The sequence below is a fragment of the Heptranchias perlo genome, chromosome 31, assembly GCF_035084215.1.
Source record: "Heptranchias perlo isolate sHepPer1 chromosome 31, sHepPer1.hap1, whole genome shotgun sequence".
Taxonomy (NCBI): domain Eukaryota; kingdom Metazoa; phylum Chordata; class Chondrichthyes; order Hexanchiformes; family Hexanchidae; genus Heptranchias; species Heptranchias perlo.
The window spans coordinates 13,547,385-13,571,760 of NC_090355.1; the positions used below are offsets into that span (position 1 = coordinate 13,547,385).

The 24,376-nt window shown below is 40.8% G+C and overlaps 1 protein-coding gene across 8 annotated transcripts in view; it reads left to right on the top strand.

Moving 5' to 3' along the window:
- The window catches only part of tncb (tenascin Cb), a 252,703-nt gene that overhangs the window by 161,199 nt on the left and 67,128 nt on the right, over positions 1 to 24,376 (top strand). For all 8 annotated transcript variants that reach the window (XM_067969589.1, XM_067969582.1, XM_067969585.1 and 5 more), the window contains 7 exons: positions 2,004 to 2,576; positions 2,878 to 4,473; positions 6,613 to 6,876; positions 13,742 to 13,857; positions 16,870 to 17,023; positions 22,154 to 22,417; positions 23,674 to 23,859. In XM_067969589.1, coding sequence (XP_067825690.1) covers positions 2,108 to 2,576; positions 2,878 to 4,473; positions 6,613 to 6,876; positions 13,742 to 13,857; positions 16,870 to 17,023; positions 22,154 to 22,417; positions 23,674 to 23,859 — 3,049 coding nt within the window. In that variant the 5' untranslated portion in view covers positions 2,004 to 2,107. The remainder of the gene's footprint in view (positions 1 to 2,003; positions 2,577 to 2,877; positions 4,474 to 6,612; positions 6,877 to 13,741; positions 13,858 to 16,869; positions 17,024 to 22,153; positions 22,418 to 23,673; positions 23,860 to 24,376) is intronic.

The window sequence follows — 24,376 nt, forward strand, 5'->3', positions numbered from 1 at the left end:
TAGCAGGTAGCAGTTTGACACTGGTACCCACTTTACAGCATCCTCTGCTCATATGACACTTACACTACAGCTATCAGAGACCAATCAGAGACCAGTAGCTACCATTTGGGGTCCAGGCAGGCAGAACCCTGTTTACAACTGCTGGCTCCTGCATGGCTTGAACTCTAAGTGTCCTGTTCAGTTGTAAACAATTTTACAACACCAAGTTATAGTCCAACAATTTTATTTGAAATTCACAAGCTTTCGGAGGCTTCCTCCTTCCTCAGGTGAATGTGGCACATTCACCTGAGGAAGGAGGAAGCCTCCGAAAGCTTGTGAATTTCAAATAAAATTGTTGGACTATAACTTGGTGTTGTAAAATTGTTTACAATTGTCAACCCCAGTCCATCACCGGCATCTCCACATCATGTCCTGTTCAGGAGAGAGCTCGCCACGAGTCTGATTACAAGCGTATGTAGACTTGTCTCCCAAAAACTGGAAATTTAAATGATCTGATAACAAGGATCAAAGAAATCGCTCCCTCTCTCTTTCTAAACATTAAAATTAAGGTCTACATAGTATCCAAGGGTCCAACAGATTCACTGGTTACAGCTGTACTTCAGCTGATGTGAAGCCACGATGGTGTGAAGCTGTCCTCCACAAGATGGTCTCACACCACTTGCCTTAACTCAATGTGTCCTCAGTTTACTTCCTAGTTACACTACAGTTTTTTGATTAATTGACACCATAATGAATGCGCGGTGTCAAACCCAAGAAGTGTGAGACTGACGCCTCAAGGGAGCCTGACTCCTCAGACAGAAGAAGCCCTGACTCTGGATTTACAATGCCGATTTAATGTCAGTGTGAAGTGGAAATGGCTTCCCACCAATGCTAAATGTCCCTTAAATGTTAATGAATGTAAATAAGATGGCTCACTTGTTGCTAACACTAACAAGTTTAGATCAGAAGCTTAAAAGGTTCTCAGCAATCCTATGGTCACAGTTATACTTCAGCTGATGTGAAGCTACGATGGTGTGAAGCTGTCGTCCACAAGATGGTCTCACACCACTTGCCTTAACTCAATGTGTCCTCAGTTTACTTCCTAGTTACACTACAGTTTTACAACGGGCATCAAATAAGATTTGGACGTATCATTGTGATTAATTGATGTTCTTGTGTGATAAAGATGGAAACTCTTTCAGATAAATCTCAGCCAAAACAAATAATTATCTGTTTAACTACTGATTTGCAGAGATGGATGAAAGAAAAATTAGAATGTTATTTAAGAACTTCAGCTGGCATCGATGTTAACCTGTGGCAAGTGCCACACCAATTTCCTTCTCCTCACCCCGAGAAATTGGCCAGGGTCGGGCATAAGGCAGGCGACATTACTGCCCCACAGATGATCCACAGTCACTGCGTCGCGGAGGAAAGTCCATCCTCGCTATTTTAAAATTCCCATCTGCTCTATAACTGTCTGCCTGACAGTTTAGAATAAACCTTCACTATTCGTCTGAGTCAACAAGTAACATTGTTTGGTAACCGATTAAGTAAAACTGAAAGCTATGTCAAATGTTATTACAATTTGTAACCCATCCATCACACAAGCTAGATAAGAGGCTGTCTGGAAAGAGCAATTTCTCAATGGCCTGTCACATTATTTATATTAACTGTGTCTTGCTATGACATGTTAATACATCTCAGTCACACCTGTGGCTTCAGTGTTTGCAATTTATTTGAGACTGTAAACCCACAAGACTGAGATCATAGAGTGTTTTAGTCATCAGTAATAATGGAATAGTCATTGCTGTAACTAAGTCAGTGTTTTAAATCAATCATCCTGCCGTCTAACATCATATTAATTTTAGTTTTATTGAATGAATTTCTTTGCTTCATTTTATGATTGGTTGACTCAAATGTAATCATTAAAACAGTTTTCCCAGAATGTGTGAAGGATTAAGGAAATGTCATTTTGTAAAGAGAAATGGGGCCCTTTCACATTTTTTTTCTTGATATTTTTACAGATAAATTCCGTCAAAAAGGAATCAAAGCTTTTACATTTTGTCGCTGAGAGCTATAACAGTAAACAAACTGACTGCAGTAAGTAGGAAGATTATAAACCACCAAAATGGGGCTTCAGTGGCACATTTTAGTTTGTTTCATGACAGCTATTTTGGTGGAACAAACCCACGGGGGAATAATTAAGAAAATCATTCGGCAGAAGAGAGACATCTTACCGCCAAAAGAAGAAAATATCACTTTACCACTTGGAACACAACCTATAAACTTTAACCATGTCTACAACATCAATGTTCCCCTTGGCTCTCTTTGTTCCGTGGACTTAGAGTCCCCCGATGGCATTGTAAAACCCAAAGCTGACTCCAGCGACCAACACATAGAGCACACAGTTGATGGTGAAAATCAAATTGTCTTCACTCACCGAATCAACATCCCACGTCAAGCCTGCGGCTGTGCGGCAGCGCCAGATATCCGTGACCTGCTGAACAGGCTGGAGACGCTAGAAGGTCACGTGTCATTATTACGCGATCAGTGTGCTAATGGAGGATGCTGTGGAAATGGCGCACAGCAAGGAAAAGGTATGAAAGTAGCAACTATGAGCTGTAGTTAAATAATTGTGGGTGCATATATACAATGTCACCTATGTAGACTGAGAACAATGCTATATCCATATACACAACTAGTGTTACTACAACAACTAGTTGAAATATATTTTATATCATATCCCAATAATTTATTCTTAATGACATGTTAGGCACATTAGGAACTGACATAATTGCAATATACAAGCAATAAATGTAGTTAAAGCCCTTCAATCTTAGCTGCATAATTTATACAAATCATGTCTTACTATACACTAAGCCACCTCTCTTTGTTTAGGTCGTGTTGATGTAAAACCCTTCTGTGGTGAACATGGAAACTACAGCACACATACCTGTGGCTGTTTATGTAACCGAGGATGGAAAGGACCAAATTGCACAGAACCTGACTGCCCAGAAAACTGCAATGAAAGAGGCACGTGCGTTAACGGCAAGTGTTTGTGTGAACAAGGTTTTACTGGTGAAGACTGTAGCATTGAAGTATCCTGCCTTAATGACTGCAGTGATCAAGGCAGATGTATAAATGGAGTTTGTCATTGCTTTAGCGGTTACACAGGAGAAGACTGTGGCCAGGAGGTGTGCCCATTTGACTGTGGTGAATATGGAACCTGTATTAATGGAGTTTGTGTCTGTGATGAAGGTTATAGAGGTGAAGACTGCGGTATAAAGCTTTGTCCTAACAATTGTAGCAACCAAGGTATTTGTGTCAATGGACAGTGTGTCTGTGATGAAGGTTTAACTGGAGAAGACTGTAGGGATCTGGCCTGTCTTAACAACTGCTATAATCGTGGCCGCTGCGTAGATGGAGAGTGTATCTGTGATGAAGGTTTTACTGATCAGGACTGTTCAGAAATTATTTGCCCTAATGACTGTTATGACCGTGGGCGTTGTATTGAAGGTGTATGCTACTGCGATGAAGGTTTCACTGGTGAAGATTGCGGAGAACTTGTCTGTCTAAATAACTGCAGTAACAATGGCCTCTGTATCAATGGACATTGTGTCTGCAATGAAGGCTACACAGGAGAAGACTGTAACGAATGGGCCTGTCCAGACAACTGCAACAATCATGGAATCTGTGTCAATGGAGCGTGCATCTGCCATGAAGGTTTCACTGGAGAAGATTGCAGTGAACTGGCCTGTCCAAACAACTGTAATGATAATGGCCAATGTGTCAATGGTCAGTGTGTTTGTGATGAAGGCTTTGCAGGAGAAGACTGTAGTGAATTGGCCTGTCCAAATAATTGCAACAACCGTGGCCGTTGTGATCGTGGGCATTGTATCTGTGATGAAGGCTTCACAGGAGAAGACTGCAATGAACGTGTCTGTCCAAACGATTGCAATAAAGTCGGCCGCTGTGTCAATGGACAATGTCTCTGTAACGAAGGCTTCACCGGAGATGACTGTGGTGAATTAGCTTGTCCAAACAACTGCAACAACCGTGGCCACTGTGTCAGTGGCCAGTGTATCTGTGAGGAAAACTATTCAGGAGAGGACTGTAGTCAGCTGATTTGCCCTAATGACTGCTATGACCGTGGTCAATGTGTCAATGGCCAATGCATCTGTGAGGAAGGCTTCACAGGAGAAGATTGCGGCCAATTGGCATGTCCAAACAACTGCAACAACCATGGCCGCTGTATCAATGGTCAATGTGTCTGTGATGTCGGCTTTACTGGCGAGGACTGTAGTGAACTGGCTTGTCTTAACGACTGCAATAATCGCGGCCGTTGTATCCAAGGACAGTGTGTCTGTGATCCAGATTACAGAGGCCTAGATTGTGGAGAACTGGCCTGTCCCAATAATTGCAATGATCGTGGGCATTGTGTTGATGGCCAATGTATCTGTGATGAAGGCTACATAAAAGAAGATTGCTCTGACGGTAAGTGATACCAAATATTTGGGTCCACTTGGTTTGTCACAGACAAATATCTATTCCACTCAAGACCTATCATTTTTATTCACTTTTGTTGCATTACAGACATTTATACAAGTATCTACTAAAAGGAATGCTGAGCAGTAACACAATGTATTCAACTGTACTGATAACTCGTGTTGCGCTTAGCTGTCTAAATTATTTACAATACAAAAGAGGTCTGAATTGTATTTGGATGTCTAAAAATTATAATTGTTATGGTTTCATAATATACTTTTTAAAATTGAACTCTTATATCTCTAGTGGGTCTGGTCCAGTTCTTATAATTCTTACCCTATATTTAGATATTTCAGTGTTCAAAACACTGTACAGGAAGTATATATATTTAAATAAATGATCCTGGGGTAGAAAATAAAAAACACTTAGGTAAGCAATTGGATTGCTCACTGTCTGGTTTTGAAATTTGAAAAAAAAAGCTTCCATGTGAATCCAAGAGATTTTTCCATATGTTTGACAGACCATGCCAAAAATTCTGCCGTTCATAAATACAAATTACACACAGTGGAACAAAGCATGAGCTTAATCGTCTTTTACCGTCCTCAATTACTTTTCTGAGATAGTCAACAACTGACAAAGCAGGAGCACTGTTTACTCTCTGCAGTCTTCTTGTCTGGTATTCCAGAGGTTCGTGATTTAAAATAAATAAAATAAGATGATTCTCATTTTCTTCATTCCTCCGACGTGACACATTGATTCACCATTCTGTTTTGTCTAACATATTCCTTCTTGTATCTTTTTCTCCCTTTGTAACCTTATTCCTCTTTGCACTCTGCCTATGAATGCTGCTGTCTATCGGTTGAGTAAGTATGCTATATGGAGGGGATAACTCCCGTGGTCATTTTTTTTTCTCTCCACATCATTACCTAAGATGGAATGTTCCATCTATGGCCTGTTGTAGTGAGTTACCTCATAGTTAAACAGAGTTCTTATGCCAGCCAAGGCTAGGAAGTAAACCCCAGGCTTGATGAATTGCAGTATTATGGCCTACTTCTGGAGCAGTTGGGTGAGCCCTTGGTATCCTTTCAACTAATTGAAAAAGCAATAAAAAGTTGAGTTTTATATTCTCTGGAATAAAGCAGTGGAATTCGAAATGTTATACTAAGAGTGCATGAAATGAAAAATGACAATTGGATCATCAACCTCACATCTATCAAAGACCAGATACAATCTACTGTACCATGGACCCTACCCTAACCATTTAACCTCTTGAGGAAAATTAAAGACTCCCCAATTCCAAATTAATTCAGCAAAATACTCCCCATCCTCGTATTTCCTTTTTCTGATTTTTGTCAACCTACTTCCAAAGCAAAGGAGTCAGGTGACCTGAAGACTATTTGATCATCTTAACCTTTATCACTATAACCCTCAACCTCTATCTTAACCAGATTTCTATTTGGTTCTTTTAGAAGGAATTAATCAATACAGATTTTACTGGGAATCTGTTCCACATATTCACTGCTGTGGCAAATTGATTTTCCTTATCACGAGTCATACTTCGATATTGCTAATTTTGAATCTTTGACCCTCAGTTTTGCACTCACAATCAATGTTACAAACTAAAATCTACTTAAATCTACAATGTCCATACTTTTCTGGATCACGTCTTCCTCTACCTCTAATCCTTTCTTAAGCGAAAACAAGGTCACTGGGATGGGATTGGTCTGATGGACCACCATAGCCTTTTCCAATAGTGTACATTCTCATCATTTGAGGCCTGTGAGTCTCTGCATAATTAGGGGCCTCAAATGTGGAATCACCTTTGTCACTCTTCTTTGTAAACCTTTTTCATGCTTCAGTTTTCAAAACTACATTGTGGTACATAGGTCTGTATTAATTGTTTCATTTGTATGGTTGACTCTTTCTTTTACTCTCCCCTTATCTACCATCTTGCCTCATTCTTATAATGTCCAACTTCTACTCTTTTCAACATTGGTGCTGCTCTGCATTATGTGCCTTGGGCCTTCGCAAAAATTTCTCAGGTTAGAAAATCTACATGAAGATAGAATTATGACCAGTATTATCTTTTATTTATTTCAGTACTTTTTGTCTTAATAAATTTACCACATATTTTGTTTCGTCCCGCAGTTTCCCCCCCAAAAAACTTAAAGGTGACTGAAGTGACTCCTGCAACTGTGGACTTGGAGTGGTATAATGAAGTTAGAGTAAATGAGTACCTTATCACATATGTCCCAACTTCTCCCGGTGGTCTAAAAATGGAGATAAGAGTACCTGGAGACCAGATGTCATCCACCATCCGAGGACTAGAGCCGGGGATTGAATATTTCATCAACGTTTATGCTATCCTTAACAACCAGAAAAGCATTCCTGTCAGTGCCAGGGTAGCAACATGTGAGTACCATCGGTCTCTGTAGGAATGTTTATTTGCATATTTGAGCCTGTGAACAGCAAACTTAGCCCTCTGTGAATTGTTAATAATGTTGGTACAAAAGGTACTTCAGTAAGCTTCTATTAACAGCAGAACAATGGCAGTGGTTAATTGGGAGAAAGCAAATTTACATCCTGGGGCCAAAAGTAAATAAGAGGCAATAAAAGTGACTCAGAAAACTATAGATTTTGTAAACATTATTTTTTTCAATTAAAAAGTTCTAACAATGGGGCTATAGTATTCGAGCTCTAGAGGGAATAGCGCTTGAAATTGGAAATATCCATGTTTAGGACTATAATATTAACCTGTTAAAAAGAAACTAAAATTAATCCAGCCTCAGCTATCCACCTTTCAAACATCGTGCTTTTGGATGCTTTTATTTCGAGGCTTGAAGCAAAATTACAGGCAGATTAAGTATAGATAGGAAAAAAGTTACTGTTGTCATTAGCAACAAGAAGCCTCACCCTAATAATTGGGAAAATGAGCCTGAAAATTATTATTGGTGATGTTATTGGGCAAATACCTATGTGCTTGTATCAAATTCCTGTCTCTACAACTTTAATGGAAGCATCAACCCATTTATTTTAGTTTGAGCTGGCGAACACCTCCATTAAAGTAACGGGGAGAACAATTTGATACGAGTGCATTAAACGTTCGACCTTCACTGACAGTAATTTCTATCCTGTAATGTCTTCAATTTTGATCAATTTGTTTGATGTAACAAGTTAACATTTTGATGAACGACTGGATGATAAGCCATTTTAACTTGTCAACAAGTGTTAATGGAAAAGAGCAATATGCTACAGGTGGAATTTATAGGAAAAAAACAATGAACTATTACACATGAAATGTGTTGTATTGATTCCAATTCAACGGCAAACAGTGGTAGAAATTACCTCTCTAGGCTTGTAACCAAGAACTGGATTGAAAGGCTCTCTTGAACTGCACTGTGCACTAAATTATCTAAATTACATAATCTGTTGTGCGGCACAATAACTTTTTTATTACCACTTTCAATTTAGCCCCTGAAAGAGTGACAATTTTTTAAATTCATTCATGGGATGTGGGCGTCGCTGGCAAGGCCTGCATTTATTGCCCATCCCTAATTGCCCTTGAGAAGGTGGTGGTGAGCCGCCTTCTTGAACCGCTGCAGTCCATAAGGTGAAGGTTCTCCCACAGTGCTGTTAGGTAGGGAGTTCCAGGATTTTGACCCTGCGACGATGAAGGAACAGCGATATATTTCCAAGTCGGGATGGTGTGTGACTTGGAGGGGAACGTGCAGGTGGTATTGTTCCCATGTGCCTGCTGCCCTTGTCCTTCTAGGTGGTAGAGGTCGCGGGTTTGGGAGGTGCTGTCGAAGAAGCCTTGACGAGTTGCTGCAGTGCATCCTGTGGATGGTACACACTGCAGCCACGGTGCGCCGATGGTGAAGGGAGTGAATGTTTAGGGTGGTGGGTGGGGTATCAATCAAGCGGGCTGCTTTGTCCTGGATGGTGTCGAGCTTCTTGAGTGTTGTTGGAGCTGCACTCATCCAGGCAAGTGGTGAGTATTCCATCACACTCCTGACTTGTGCCTCGTAGATGGTGGAAAGGCTTTGGGGAATCAGGAGGTGAGTCACTAGCCACAGAATACCCAGCCTCTGACTGCTCTTATAGCCACAGATAGGCAGGGAGTAACTGTAATGCAGCTTCACTCATGATGATGTTTGCTCAGAATCTGAAAAATAGTCAGGGATAGTCTTTTTGTAACAAAATCACTACCAAAGAATTTCACTAGAAAAGAGAAGGCTGAGAGGTAACCTGATAGTGGTCTTTAAGATTATGAAAGGGTTTTATATGGTAGAGAAGATGTTTCCACTTGTGGGGGAGACCAAAATTAAGGGCCATAAATATAAGCTAATCACTAATAAACCCATAGGGAATTGAGGAGAAACTTCTTTACCCAGAGAGTTGTTAGAATGTGGAACTCGTTACCACAAGGAGTAGTTGAGGCGAAAAACATTGATGCATTTATGGAAAGCTAGATAAACACGTGAGGGTTAGATGAAGAGGGGTGGGGGGAGGCTCATGTGGAGCATAAACACCAGTATGGACCAGTTGGGCCAAATGGCCTGTTTCTGTGCTGTACATTCTATGTAATTCTATGTAATTAGGTCACTTGTCAAAGAGACTTAAGTCACTTTTGTAAGGATTTTGTTACATTGGCCATCAAATGACAACTCTGAGAACTTGGATCTGAATATAGAAAGGCTGAACAGAAAATACATACAAATTAGTAGATGAATACACTGGAAAAGAAGACGGAAGGGGAATTGCTGTCAGGACAAAGCTCCCTGGCCTAATGTTGAAACAGGACATATTCACCTCCGAGAGACAACTTTGGTGTCATTGATTTTCACTGGGAATTCAGGATGAGTAAACATTCTATGGTGGCATCAGCAGAACATTTACTTTGACCTTTTTGGTGGATGCTTTTCATCTTGTGTGCATTTGAACGTATTGCCCAATTCATAGTGTGTTCCTTTCCGTTGTGGTGTGTAAATGAATCTGACTTGAAATTCCAGTCAGAGTGGTAATAGCGCCAAAGGGAACTCGCTAAGGTGATTGTAAAATCATTTTCTTTTAACTGTAGGTCAGCAGACCTCTCCTTTCATGTAAATTCATTGCTGAAAAACTGAGCAGAAGTGCAGAAACCAGAAAATGCTCCATATTAACCAATTAGTTCTATTTCATTATGACCCATCATTTGTCAGCAGACAGTGTTGGCCCTTAATCAGGGACATTGGTAGCGAATGATGCTCACTGATGTCAAAAGCATATGCTCAAAAGGATGAAATATTTCCCATTTTTAAAATTAAATTAGCCGAAGGATATATGAGGTCCGCAGGCAGGAACGTCTGCATCAAAGGTTGCACAAGCGGCCTTGAGAATATGAGAATGGCCTCAACTTTACACTTCAGACATTCGAAGTACCTTCTGTAACCTTTGGTCTACATTTTACTGCTACTGCCCCCAGCAGTACGGTAGCATAGTGTTTATGTTACTGGACTAATAATCCAGAGGCCTGGACTAATAATCCGGAGTCATGAGTTCAAATCCCACCACAGCAGCTGGGAAATTTAAATTCAATTAATTAAATAAAATCTGGAATTATAAAATACTAGTATCAGTAATGGCGGCCATGAAACTACCAGATTGTCATAAAAACCCATCTGGTTCACTAATGCTCTTTAGGGAAGGAAACCTGCTGTCCTTACCTGGTCTGGCCTACATGTGACTCCAGACCCACAGCAATGTGGTTGATTCTTAATTGCCCTCTGAAATGGCCGAGCAAGCCACTCAGTTGTAAAATCTCGCTTTAAAAATGTCACAATAAGAATAAAACCGGACGGACTACTAGGCACCAGACACGACAAAGGCAAACCAAGCCAAGTCAACCCTGCAAAGTCCTCCTCACTAACATCTGGGGACTTGTGCAAAAATTGGGAGAACTGTCCCACAGACTAGTCAAGCAACAGCCCTGACAGACCAACCAGAGGTGGCGGTACAGTGATATACAGTCAGGAGGGAGTGGCCCTGGGAGTCCTCAACATTGACTCTGGACCCCATGAAATCTCATGGCATCAGGTCAAACATGGGCAAGGAAACCTCCTGCTGATTACCACCTGCCGCCCTTCCTCAGCTGATGACTCAGGCCTCCTCCATGTTGAACACCATTGGGAGGAAGCACTGAGGGTAGCAAGGGCACAGAATGTACTCTGGTTGGGGGACTTCAATGTCCATTACCAAGGGCAGCACCACTACTGGCCGAGTCCTGAAGTACATAGCTGCCAGACTGGGCCTGCGGCAGGTGGTGAGCGAACCAACATGAGGGAAAAACTTACTTGACCTCGTCCTCACCAATCTACCTGTCGCAAATGTATCTGTCCATGACAGTATTGGTAGGAGTGACCACCGGCACAGTCCTCGTGGAGACGAAGATCCCGTCTTCGCACGGAGGACACCATCCAACGTGTTGTGTGGCACAACCACCGTGCTAAATGGGATAGATTCAGAACAGATCTAGCAGCTCAAAACTGGGTATCCATGATGCGCTGCAGGCCATCTAGCAGTAGAATTATATTCCAGCACAATCTGTAACCTCATGGCCTGGCATAATCCTCACTCTACCATTACCAACAAGCCAGGGGATCAACCCTAGTTCAATGAGGAGTATGAGTATAGAGGAGCAGCACCAGGCGTACCTAAAAATGAGGTGCCAACCTGGTGAAGCTACAACTCAGGACTACATGCAGGCTAAACAGCGGAAGCAACATGCTATAGACAGAGCTAAGCGATTCCACAACCAAAGGATCAGATCAAAGCTCTGCAGTCCTGCCACATCCAGTCATGAATGGTGGTGGACAATTAAACAACTAATGGGAAGAGGAGGCTCTGCAAATATCCCCATCCTCTATGGTGGCGGAGTCCAGCACGTGAGTGCAAAAGACAAGGCTGAAGTGTTTGCAACCATCTTCAGCCGGAAGTGCTGAGTGAATGATCCATCTTGGCCTTCTCCCGATATCTCCACCATCACAGAAGCCAGTCTTCAGCTAATTCGATTCACTCCACGTGATATCAAGAAATGGCTGAGTGCATTGGGTACAGCAAAGGCTATGGGCCCCGACAACATCCCGGCTGTAGTGCTGAAGACTTGTGCTCCAGAACTAGCTGCGCCTCTAGCCAAGCTGTTCCAGTACAGCTACAACACTGGCATCCACCCAACAATGCGGAAAATTGCCCAGGTATGTCCTGTCCACAAAAAGCAGGACAAATCCAATCTGGCCAATTACCGCCCCATCAGTCTATTCTCAATCATCAGCAAAGTGATGCAAGGTGTCGTTGACAGTGCTATCAAGCGGCACTTACTCACCAATAACCTGCTCACCGATGCTCAGTTTGGGTTCCGCCAGGACCACTCGGCTCTCGACCTCATTACAGCCTTAGTCCAAACATGGACAAAAGAGCTGAATTCCACAGCTGAGGTGAGAGTAACTGCCCTTGACATCAAGGCAGCATTTGACCGAGTGTGGCACCAAGGAGCCCTAGTAAAATTGAAGTCACTGGGAATCAGGGGGAAATCTCTCCAGTGGCTGGACTCATACCTAGCACATCTCAGCCCCAGGGCATTGCTGCAGGAGTTCCTCAGGGCAGTGTCCTAGGCCCAAACATCTTCAGCTGCTTCATCAATGACCTTCCCTCCATCATAAGGTCAGAAATGGGCATGTTCGCTGATGGTTGCACAGTGTTCAGTTCCATTCGCAACTCCTCAAATAATAAAGCAGTCCGAGCCCGCATGCAGCAAGACCTGGACAACATCCAGGCTTGGGCTTATAAGTGGCAAGTAACATTTGCGCCAGACAAGTGCCAGGCAATGACCATCTCCAACAAGGGAGGGTCTAACCACCTCCCCTTGACATTCAACAGCATTACATTCGTTGAAACCCCACCATCAACATCCTGGGGGTCACCATTGACCAGAAACTTAACTGGACCAGCCATATAAATACTGTGGCTACAAGAGCAGGTCAGAGGCTGGGTATTCTGCGGCGAGTGACTCACCTCCTGACTCCCCAAAGCCTTTCCACCATCTACAAGGCACAAGTCAGGAGTGTGATGGAATACTCTCCACTTGCCTGGATGAGTGCGGCTCCAACATCACTCAAGACGCTCGACACCATCCAGGACAAAGCAGCCCGCTTGATTGGCACCCCATCCACCACCCTAAACATTCACTCCCTTCACCACCAGTGCACAGTGGCTGCAGTGTGTACCATCCACAGGATGCACTGCAGCAACTCGCCAAGGCTTCTCCCAAACCCGCAACCTCTACCACCTAGATGGACAAGAGCACATGGGAATAACTCCACCTGCACGTTCCCCTCCATGTCACACACCATCCCGACTTGGAAATATATCGCCGTTCCTTCATCGTCACTGGGTCAAAATCCTGGAACTCCCTTCCTAACAGCACTGTGGGAGAACCGTCACCACACGGACTGCAGCGGTTCAAGAAGGCGGCTCATCACCACCTTCTCAAGGGCAATTAGGGATGGGCAATAAATGCCGGCCTTGCCAGCGACCCCCACATCCCATGAACGAATAAAAAAAAGCTGCAGTTGGTACTTGTAAATCACAGTATAGATCTCTTTGCATTGCATTCTTATGATGGATATACTCTGTAAATCAATTTTTAGGTGATCTCAACAAGAATAAATGAATCAAAACTGTAATATGGAACTTTATATATTGGAAATATTGATTTGCTTTCTGAGTAATCGATAACAAAATCATTGCAAAACGACAACTATCAGCAGCAAATATTTCAAGTGAAGATTGAGTTTAAAGTGTGGTTGTTTGAGTAAAGCCACTCTCATGTTACTTTAATTATTTAATGGCTGCACTTTAATCTAATTTAACTTTGAGACCGATTCTGTAACGCTATGTAAAATAATAATTTCTATTAAAGAGAGTAAGAATAAAGTATCTTATTCTATAAAGTAAATTGAACCTATAGTCTTGCAATGTTTGCCAAAAATGTTGATTATTGATGAACGAATAGCTTGTTCTAAATTGGTAGGAGCCATCTTACTGACCTCTAAATTCTCCGAGGAATGCACTTCAAGTTTCTCCGAATGAGTCATTTTGCAACCCGTGTGGCCTCTTAAACCACATTATAAAGACTGAATTTTGAAAATAGTCCTTCTCTCAACCTATTTTTGTTCCGATGGAAATTCCCTGTTTTATGTGTCGTTCCAGCTTTCTAAACATAATTCCTGCCTCCTTACAGATCTACCCACGCCAGATGGCTTGAGATTCAAGTCTATCCGTGATACCTCCGTAGATGTGGAGTGGGATCCTCTGGAAATTGAGTTTGATGGCTGGGAGATCATTTTCAAAGCCCCTGTAAGTCAAATGTTACAACTCCATGGTCACAGGACATCAAGGATGATAAACGATGGTGGCAAGTGTGTCAGTGATTTATTATTATATGGGCCAAATTTATTGATCAATTCTGGTGCCAGTACTTTAATTCCATTGATTATTATATATTTTAAATTTTCCAATCTTGCTTTTTATTTCACTTGAGAAATGGTCCTGAATCATTTCTTGTGATCTACAGGGTTTGTGAGACATGTGTTTCTTCTTTGGTATAGAATGAAAGCCAAGAAAATGCGTATCTTTGTTACATTCAGAAGCAAATCGTATCACTTGTCATCATCTATTGTTGTATGTATTTTACATGTAATTTTATCTTTGTAGCTTTTTTTCCCAAATAGTCTTCCCTTAGGTTACCTTCATCTCCCCAGTAAGGACAATGAGACAGACTAGGCCATGGTTATCTCCAATGATCCCTGGCACCATAAATGTACACCTGAACAATGTGTGAATGCAAATCTCCCCTGCCCCCACCCTCCAGCTACTTTCCTCCTGCATTCAAAATAAATGCCATGGTATGATTAAGGTGCTGAATTGTGTTTTACTTCATTCCTATCATATCGCTGTCACATTTATTTATTCACTTGAAATGCAGACAGCTGTAAAATGTTTGTACATCTGTTCCTGAAAAATGCATGACTAAAACCCGCATTTTCTACTGTTACATGTTGTAACAGATGAATGTTACAAGAGATTTTCTTTCAACAAATCCAGTAAGCCACAGCCAACTTGATGACACACCAGGAAAGTGTATGGGTTATTTGGGAACATGAAAAGCAAAACTGTAAATGTCTCATATCCAGAAAGAAAAAAAAACAGAAAATGCTGAAAACCTGCAGCAATAATTTCAACATTGTTTGAGATGAGAAAAGACAGTTTGGAGTAAAAACCTTTCATCAGACCTGGGTTAAATTTGACTCATTTATATCATTTATATACAATTTTAAAAATATATTGTTTCCTCAAACTCATAATAGTGTGCGCAAAGAAATAAAGTTTAACTCAAAATGTATGTCAAATGTACGCATGTCAAATGTAGATCTGCTTGTTTTAAGACTACATTTTATTTTGACCTTTGGATGTTATTAAGAAGAGGGACTAAAGTGATGGGCCAGAGAAAACTGCAGAATTAATGGGCTAAATCAGGCCAACACTGCCTGAGACTGAGGCTCCCACCTGTTCCATATTGCAACAATGTTGTATTGACATCCATAACCAAGCTCCATTAAAATTAACATAATGCTCAGTCCAGCAGTTGAATAACATTTATAGGAGTGATAGTACATACAGATTTAAAAGAAATCAAAACAGAAAATGCTGGAAACGCTCAGCAGGTCAGGCAGCCTCTGTGAAGAGAGAAACAGAGGTAATGTTTCAGGTCAATGACCTTTCATCAGAACTAGAAGACGTTAGAGATTTAACATCTTTTCGGCAAGTACAGAGCCAGGGAAAAGTGGGGGTCGGGGGTGGGGGGTGAGGAAAGAACAAAGGGGAAGGTCTGTGATAGGGTGGAATGATTAAATGACAAAAGCGATGATGGTGCAAGGCAAGGAGGGTGGTAATGGGACAAGTGAATAAACAAAAGATGGGTCCAGAGGAGGTGTAACTGGTTACAGCAGAACTATCACCAGTACCTGCTGTCCAACAAAATGAAAGCGGTGATTATGATCGAAAGTTGTTGAACTCAATGTTGAGGTTGGAAGTCCGTAAAGTGAATCGAAAGATAAGGTGCTGTACGTCGAGCTTTGTATTGAGCGTCATTGGAACAGTGTAGGAGGCTGAGGACAGAGTGGTCAGAGTGGAAACATAGAAACATAGAAAATAGGAGCAAGAGTCGGCCATTTGGCCCTTCGAGCCTGCTCCACCATTCAATATGATAATAGCTGATCCTCTATCTCAATACCATATTCCCGCTCTCTCCCCACACCCTTTGATCCCTTTTGTGTCTAGACTGGGATAGAGAATTAAAGTGGCAAGCGACTGGAAGCTCTGGGTCACGCTTGCGGACTGAACAGAGGTGTTTAGCAAAACGATCACTATGCTGGCTGACAGAACACAGAGGTGTTCGGATTTAAAAGAGAAGCTTTAAAAGGAAACAGGTGAAAAGGCCTGATTATATCATGTCTTTTGAAACCTTTCAAAGTATTGGCAATCCAAATTGGACTCTGGCTTGCCATTTGTCCCCTTTGGACTATAAAAGAAATCAAAGCAGAAAATGCTGGAAACGCTCAGCAGGTCAGGCAGCCTCTGTGAAGAGAGAAACAGAGGTAATGTTTCAAGTCAATGACCTTTCATCAGAACTAGAAGGGCCAAATGGCCGACTCTTGCTCCTATTTTCTATGTTTCTATGTTTCCACTCTGACCACTCTGTCCTCGGCCTCCTACACTGTTCCAATGATGCTCAATACAAAGCTCGACGTACAGCACCTCATCTTTCAATTCACTTTACGGACTTCCAACCTCAACATTGAGTTCAACAACTTTCGTGTGTATGCCTGTGGCATTTTTCGATGCCATCCAGCACAAAGATATAAACCAAATGTTTTGGTAAGCCTGCATTGTAACTTACTAGCAGAATGGTAAGTTAGCTATAGTCATAATACTAAAGATTGCATACCAAACAGTGATTGGTGGTAATGCTAGATTGCTGTATGGTATCCTAAATAATGCCGTATAAATCTTAATCTGGGCTGGATGACAAATCCTTTTCTTAACAATAACAGTTATCTCTAAAATAAGAATGGTAAGTTAGCTATAAACTTTATGTAAACATTCTCGTTGTCCACCCTTCTACAATGCAGGCTTACCAACACATTTGGTTTATATCTTTGTGCTGGATAGCATCGAAAAATGCCACAGGCATACACACGTATCCAGGGCAGTGCCTGAAATAACGTACCGAAGCAATGTGCCGCCTAAAGCCCACTTTTATGTTTTCTTTGAACTTCTTACCAAATTTGAAATTTCTCTTGGTTGCAGAAAGAAGAAAACGGAGAGATTTCCAACAGTTTGAAGCAACCACAAGTGACATTTTTGCAAACTGGCCTGGCTCCAGGAGAGGACTATGAAGTCAGCCTTCATGTTTTGAAAAATAAAACCCGTGGCCCACCAATTAAACAAAGACTGACTACAAGTGAGTAAATATAAATAAGTGTTCTTCTTCCCCTCCGCTTGATTATATTCAAGTTTGTACAGCCATCAATTTGAGTCAGTCCAAGAATTAAGTTCATAATGTTATAAGCTGGATACCCTGGTGGTGAAGGACAGAATACTAGAGCCTGGTCTTCAGTTGCTTCCAAGCCTTTAGTCACAGAGCTCCACATTACACACACCACACCCTAGATAAGTTCTCATATATGGATACAAGAGAGCCCCAATTGATACACACCACCTGAATACAATTAACACCGAGTTGATATAAATTGATATAAACCACATGGATACATATCACACACTGAGCGGATTAAAGTGGGCTTTAAGTGGATTATTTCTAAAAGGACCCTTTCCATGACTCGTGACATCACATGATGCATCCAAATACATATGCCAGAATGTTTAAGTTGTCATCCCTTCAATAAGTTACAATTATTTGATGTTCACTACAAAATTCCTTTTTTAAACATAACTGTTATTAAAACAGAAAGCATTTTGACTGCTCTATTCCAGTACAGTAGTACTCTTAAAAACAGCCCAGGTAACCATTTGTGCACCACCTTGCCTTCAATTGTGACCCTCAGCTGTGCTGCTGCTTTATATAATTCTGAGACTCCACTTATGGGCCATTCAACAATGGGATATTGTCAGATCTGGGATTCAGCATCCGTCCCTCTCCTTTTCTTGTAGTCCATCTCGTTTTCTTGTAGTCGAGTGAGTTGAAACAAGGAATGCTACCCTCGCATCCATAGATGAAATAAAGAGGCTATATTAAAACTCTCAGACCTATCTCCTTCCTCACTTTGTAGATGTAGATTGAGTAGCTCTCCTTCCTCGACTTTCTCCACTTCTAGCTGTGTTTTGCTGCGACTGTACTCGTGGCTTACTTGGCGCCGTGCTTCGGTGCTAGTTTCTGGTCCTCGGGCACCATCACATTCACTAAGGGGAGTTACTTGATCTACATCTACAAAGTGATAAAGTGGGTTCATCGGGCATCTCTTCCAAGGCCATGAGCATCATAAACTCCTTTGTGAACAATATTTTCAAGCGCACCGTGGGTCAAGCTTCCCGCCAGGCCCACTACAACAAGTGTTCAACCCCAGGGAGGTCCAGACTGGCATCTGCCTGTGGCTGCCCAGGGAGCTGGCCAAGCACGCCCTGTCAGAAGGGACAAAGGCGGTGACCAAGTACACCAGCTCCAAGTAAAGCTTCACAAGGAAATGGAAAAAATACCCTATCCCCCTTCCTACGAGAAAGTATTTGGGCCTCTGCTTAGCAACTGCTCAGGATTGTATGATTGAAATCAGGAAATCATCATATAGGAATCTGCAGACCTCAGTCCCTCCATTCCATAGTGCAGCTTGTTGGACAATAGCCCTTGAGCAAGATTATGGCCTCAACAAAATGTTATCAAGAAACATTTCCAGTGCTCCCAATTCTACACTCAACTCAGATTTGTATATGGAAATCTGTTTCAAGGATACATCCCCATAAAATAAAATCATTAGGATGCTTCAATTGTTTAAAAAAAACTCCAAGTTGTAAGGTCAATCAGTTTCTAGCATATTGAGAAAGGCATGGTTTAATTGGAAACATATTTTTTATAATAGCTTTTTTTTCACACATTGAAGACACACAATGTGACCCAATTTTCACAGATAAATGAAGCATCAATTGGTGGTTAATATTCTACTACTGATAAAATATTGTTAAAAAACATGCAAGCAAAAGGTCCAGGGTATTAAATGTTAATTTTGCATCTTGCCATAAATGAAAGTCCAATTAATAAAACAGCAAGCACCCATTTCATAGTTATAAATTTATAATTTCATACCTCATAAAACTACCACCAGGAATAGTAGATCCTGATAATTCAAGTAATCTGTTGATATATTTATTTTATTTGCTGTGGAAATTGAAAATGTAGCACAGCTGCCAAGATGGATAAGGTAATTGTTCAATCATGGATTTTTAATTCCGTTCTGGGAATGGAACAACACTGTAGTGCGAATTCTGCTTGAACTGGAACTTGTTTCCCAACGTGGCTGTGTTCACAAAACCTTCGGAACGTAATCCTTTTGCAGGACTGTAAATCACACACACGCACAACCACACCAAATGAATCTTCCCAGTGCTAGATAGTAAAACTGCCAGACTGGTAGGTTTAATTAGGAAAGAATGAGCTAATGTCCACCTGTCAGTTGTGATAAAGTGGTGATGTGGAGGAATGCTGGAGTGTTCAGCAATCTGTACAGTATATGCCTGGCCTTGTCCTGTAACTGGGGGTTTGCACCAGACCAACTCAATATTCAACCTAATATTATTGAGGCTTTACACTGTGAGACCACCTCAAGCACACACAAACCTGTAAACTATTACTGGCTAGTACTGCTATCCTTTTCTATGCAATAAATTCAAGAACAGTCTTTGTTCACCATTATTAGTGTGAATTTCAACTTCTGTAAGTAAACACATCATACTACACCTGATATAGTTTTGATATAGGATATCTAGGATATCATACTTATCCTTAATCTTTTAGATTCAACCATGCAGGGCTAAGTTTAGAATATTACTACAAATTTTGCAATGCCTTTTACGACCCTAGAAGGCTATATTTGAAAGCAAATTGTCACCCTAAATTATTAACGGCAATTCTATACAAAAGTAATCACTGGGGCCTTTATTAAAAGTATAACATTCAAAAGGGTAAATCCTGCAGATATTTTCCATTTTTTTTCTTTATCAAACTTATGTTGTTTCCCCTATTCTCAATGAGGTTGAAGTCAGTGAGGAAATATTGGAGAGACTTGGGCTTTTTGACCAGAAAGGAGGAGGCATCTGGGGTGATCTTTTAGAGATATATGAGACAGTAATGGGGAGCTAAAGGTAAATCTGGCATATTACTTTCAATTAAATTAAGAGAGCAGGACAAGGGAACAAAGTAAAAGGTAAATTTAGGACTCATCTCTGGAAATTCTTCTTCACACAAAGAGTGGTCAACTTATGGACGAGACTTCCAGATTGAGTGGTGGAGACTTAAACCCTGAAATGATTTAAGAAACAATGCAATGGGGAGGACTCCAGATTCTCTCCAGATGGGTAAATTAAGCTAGACTGAATGGCCTTCCTCACTGTAATTATCTTGTGATCTTGTGACTTGAAATGATTTGGAAAGAACCAAGCAGTAGAATTCTGGCAATAAAAGTTAAAACATAGATTCATTCAGGATTTTCAACCTGTTAGTTTTAGCTCCTGAACCTTTTGTGGAGCAGTATGCATGCCAAGTGATAATTAAACCAAAGAAGTCTCTGTAAATATTTAAAACTATATTTGCCTTCTCTGTCAGTGTTATTTTTTTTCCAAGTGGAAAATATTAAAAACTTACAAGCTTTTAATTAAATCTAATAATGGTAAACTGCAGATGTGGTGGCTTTGGGCCTTACATAAATGCACACACACACACACACACACACACATATATACACATATGCATACACACAGAGGCACAAATGCAGTGTGTAAAATAACGAGGCATGTGGTAACTGCCATTAAGCAGCTAAACTCCTGACATCCTCTGGCTGGTGGGAATACCAATAGTGGAAATTTCAATAATATAGCTTGAAAACTGTGGGAGTCATTTATTTGTATGACACTGGGAATATTATTTCTCAGATATGGTGTGATGGGAATAATTGTAAATTCTTCTGAATCAACATTGCATCACATTGTGTTGTTATACTGTCCTGATATAAATGATACTTTTTGTGAAATAATGTATAACGGTACATACCCTGTTCTTGTAAATACATGATGCATAAATGTTTATGTTGTACTAAAATTGCTTAAGCTATAATTAACATAGAACATTTGCTACATTGCAATACCATAGAGATAACTTTTACCATTTGTCAGCAGTCTAGTAAAATGGTTTCCATGATGATCGCATATTATATAGCAATTTTAAAAAGTGTTATCTTCTAGTGAGTAAGGGTTAAAATGGACCATTAATTAAATGATAGATCTGAATTGGAATATTTGTCCTGAATGCCCTGACCATTTATGTTTTTTATATTTTCTGTACAATTTTTTTTTGTCCTTTGAATGTTTCACTTAATGCGTTCAGATGAAATCCCTTTGCTCACTATTTTAATGAAGGTGGTAACCAGTTTCAAATAACAAGACAGCAGAATTCCAAACAAAGGTGTTAATCATCTATATGCTAATATTCAGAGGGCCTAATTTCAAGGTGTTTATCCTTATCTTCTTCCGTGGAAAATGTCTGGAAATGCACCAAGCTGAGTACCAATACATAGATTATTGTAATTAGGAACAATGGGGCCTAAATTCCTTAGCGCCCCCAACCAGCCATGCTGGAACAGAGAGGCAAGGGACCAAAGTAACTTCATCCTCGGGCATCATCAGAATAAATCAGGCAAGCTGTGGGCACCAATTAGGCGCCCTGATGCAGATCGCCAGTCGGGGCCTTATGAATTTCAGCCTGTACTGAGGCCCAGACATCAGTCTGGGAGGGGAGTGGTGGAGGCAATTAGAAGGGGGGGGAGGGGCACAAGGGCAGGCTGGTAGCGGCCCACTCCTGCTCCTTCTGACTCCACAAAACACTAAAGATTTTCCAAACCTTTTTTGAGCGGTCTCCAGTGGCCTCTTTAGGGACCGCTGGTTAAGATGCTCAAGATCAGTAACGCCAGTCAGATCTTGCCCATTGCAAGCTCCGAGTAGAGCAAACGAATTCAGGAGTCCGGGTCTGAAATGAGCATGGGAGCCACATTTCAGTATTGAAATGAGGCCTGTTGGCTGCCTAAATAGAGGCCCCAGCCAATTTATCAGTGGCCTGAACTCCCATGCAGATCGAGTGTGGGCCTCTGCACTGCTAAGTTGCTATTGCTGCATCTGTTTTAGGTCCATAAAATGGGAGCAAAAATGCTAAATTTAGACACCGATGTGAAGTGAGAGACACAGTTTCAAAAAATGATTTATTATCTTGGTCATTTGTTTAGCTTTTGTGGAAATGCATTGTAATCTTCAGAGAACTGAGGCTTGTACGACTTTTAACTTGATAAATGATGCAATCTGCTCACCAATCCCACAGTGATTGATGCGCCCAGCCATGTAGAAGTAAACAAAGTCACAGACACCACTGCTCACATTACCTGGTTCAAACCATCCGCCCGAATTGATGGAATCAGCCTGTCCTATGGGACTCCGGGCGGTGAGAAGGCAACTATTGATCTTCCTGACACTGAGACAGCCTATTCCATTGCCGATCTTCAACCAGACACTGATTATGAGGTTTTTCTGGTTTCTAAACGTGAGAACATGAGAAGTGTTCCTGCAGTCAATACTTTCACAACAGGTAAATCGATATTTGTAAGCTAGTGAAATAATTTATCGCAATTCCAGATTGTGCTGATTTGTTACAATTGTACAAAACAAAGGTGCTATCATAGCATATCACTTCCATATTCTACTCATGATTCAAAGTTTCTTTTTTGCATAAAAAAATCCAATAATTTGAATTAATCAATGGAAAAACACAGCAAAGTGAGGAATTAATGCAAAAAAAACCAAATAATTTTGATTTGTTACTCTTTCCCATCCAATATTGCATCATTAATGCCCTTAAATAGCATACCATGTAATGCATCGCCACATCTGTGTTCCAGAATCCTCCCGTTCTTCACCTGTGTCCTTAAGCTCATCTCAAGCATCACTATTTTTTTATGCCTCTTGCTTTTGGCTGCTCTTTGTCTTTGTACTGTGCAGCTGGTCCGTGGCATTCTTTTCACCTGAGATAACGTCTATGCGTTTCCACGTCAATCTCAGGTAAAGAAAGTAAAATCACCTGGCGATTCCTCCTTTTTGAATTATGCAAGTCTGTTTTGATATATTTAACAGATGTTCACGCTTCGGTATTGGAGCTTTGGATAAATAGTTGAAATCCTGTTGCAACTCAAACAATTCCCAATCCATCATATAGCTCATGCCTTCAGCGATGACTCTTCAAGAGTTCACTAGCATTCACTAGTACAAGATCATTTTAAATTCCATTCGTATGAGGCCTCCACTACTGAACTTTATATTGACAAACAGTTTAACACTTCGATAGGACTATCCTTGTCAATCTGGTATCAATAATACTGCATTAACTTTTGATAGTTAATAAAATATCTCTGAAAGTTGCTATTATCACTTAATTATTGGTTATTAAGATACCACACTAAATCCCACTTAATTGTGAGATTCTGTTCAAGCAAAAAAAAGCGGACACAATAGGATAATGTTATCCAGAGTACATGTGGCTCAGTATAGGTTTGTGATGGTACATGGATTAAAACAAACCTATTTTAAGTCTTCACTGATTTTCTCTTTACCATTCCTCAAAGAAGTAATTATTTTGTAAGAGTAAGTCAATGCTTATTTTGTAAGGGTAAGTCAAATATGATCCTTGTACTTCAAGCTACTTTATTTTAAGTTAAATATCTATTAAACCATAACATGCAGTATCCTACTATGTGACTAAAGACCTTGCTCTTTTAATGGATCTTGGTTTTCTTCACAATTCTCTCACATGTTCTTTCATCCCTGCTCAATACTATTTTTCACATCTAGACCTTGATGCCCCCAAAAACCTCAGAAACGTATCTCAGACAGATGAGAGCATCACCTTGGAGTGGATGAACACCAGAGCTGCTGCCGATAATTACAAGGTTAAGTATTCACCGCTGGCGGGAGGAGAACACAAGGAAGTCAGTGTCGAAAGAAGCACTCAACCAACCACCAAAATTAAGATTTCTGGTAATATTTACTATAAGCTCATGGTATTCTTCATAATATGTAAAATTGACATGAAATCCAATGTTGTATTTGAGTGTTTTTACATTAATTAACTTGTATTAAACAGAAAATGACTGGTTAGAATGCGTTGCCTGGCTGGAACGCACTCGGGTTTTTAATGATATGATAAAACTTGGGAATCCAAACTGTGGCCTGTGCACCACATCTGGCCCTCAAGCCCTGGCAATCCAGCCCTTGAAGCCCAGACAACTCCTATTTGCATTTGGATTTCTTATTTGCTAATTTTCCCTATTTGATTTTAGTAGACATGAAGGTTTGGAAAGGATTGTTTCCAGTGTCCTTGGGGGTGAAATTGGTTTCGATAGTTGTGCCAAACGGGCTCATAGCGAATTGACAGCACTTTTTTACACCGTTCCCGATTTTGTTTTCCATTGTGGCAGCCCAATTTCATCCCCATTGCCTCGTTGGTGGATAAATCCTAAATTAGAATACCCAAGATCTGTTAGTATGGACAACT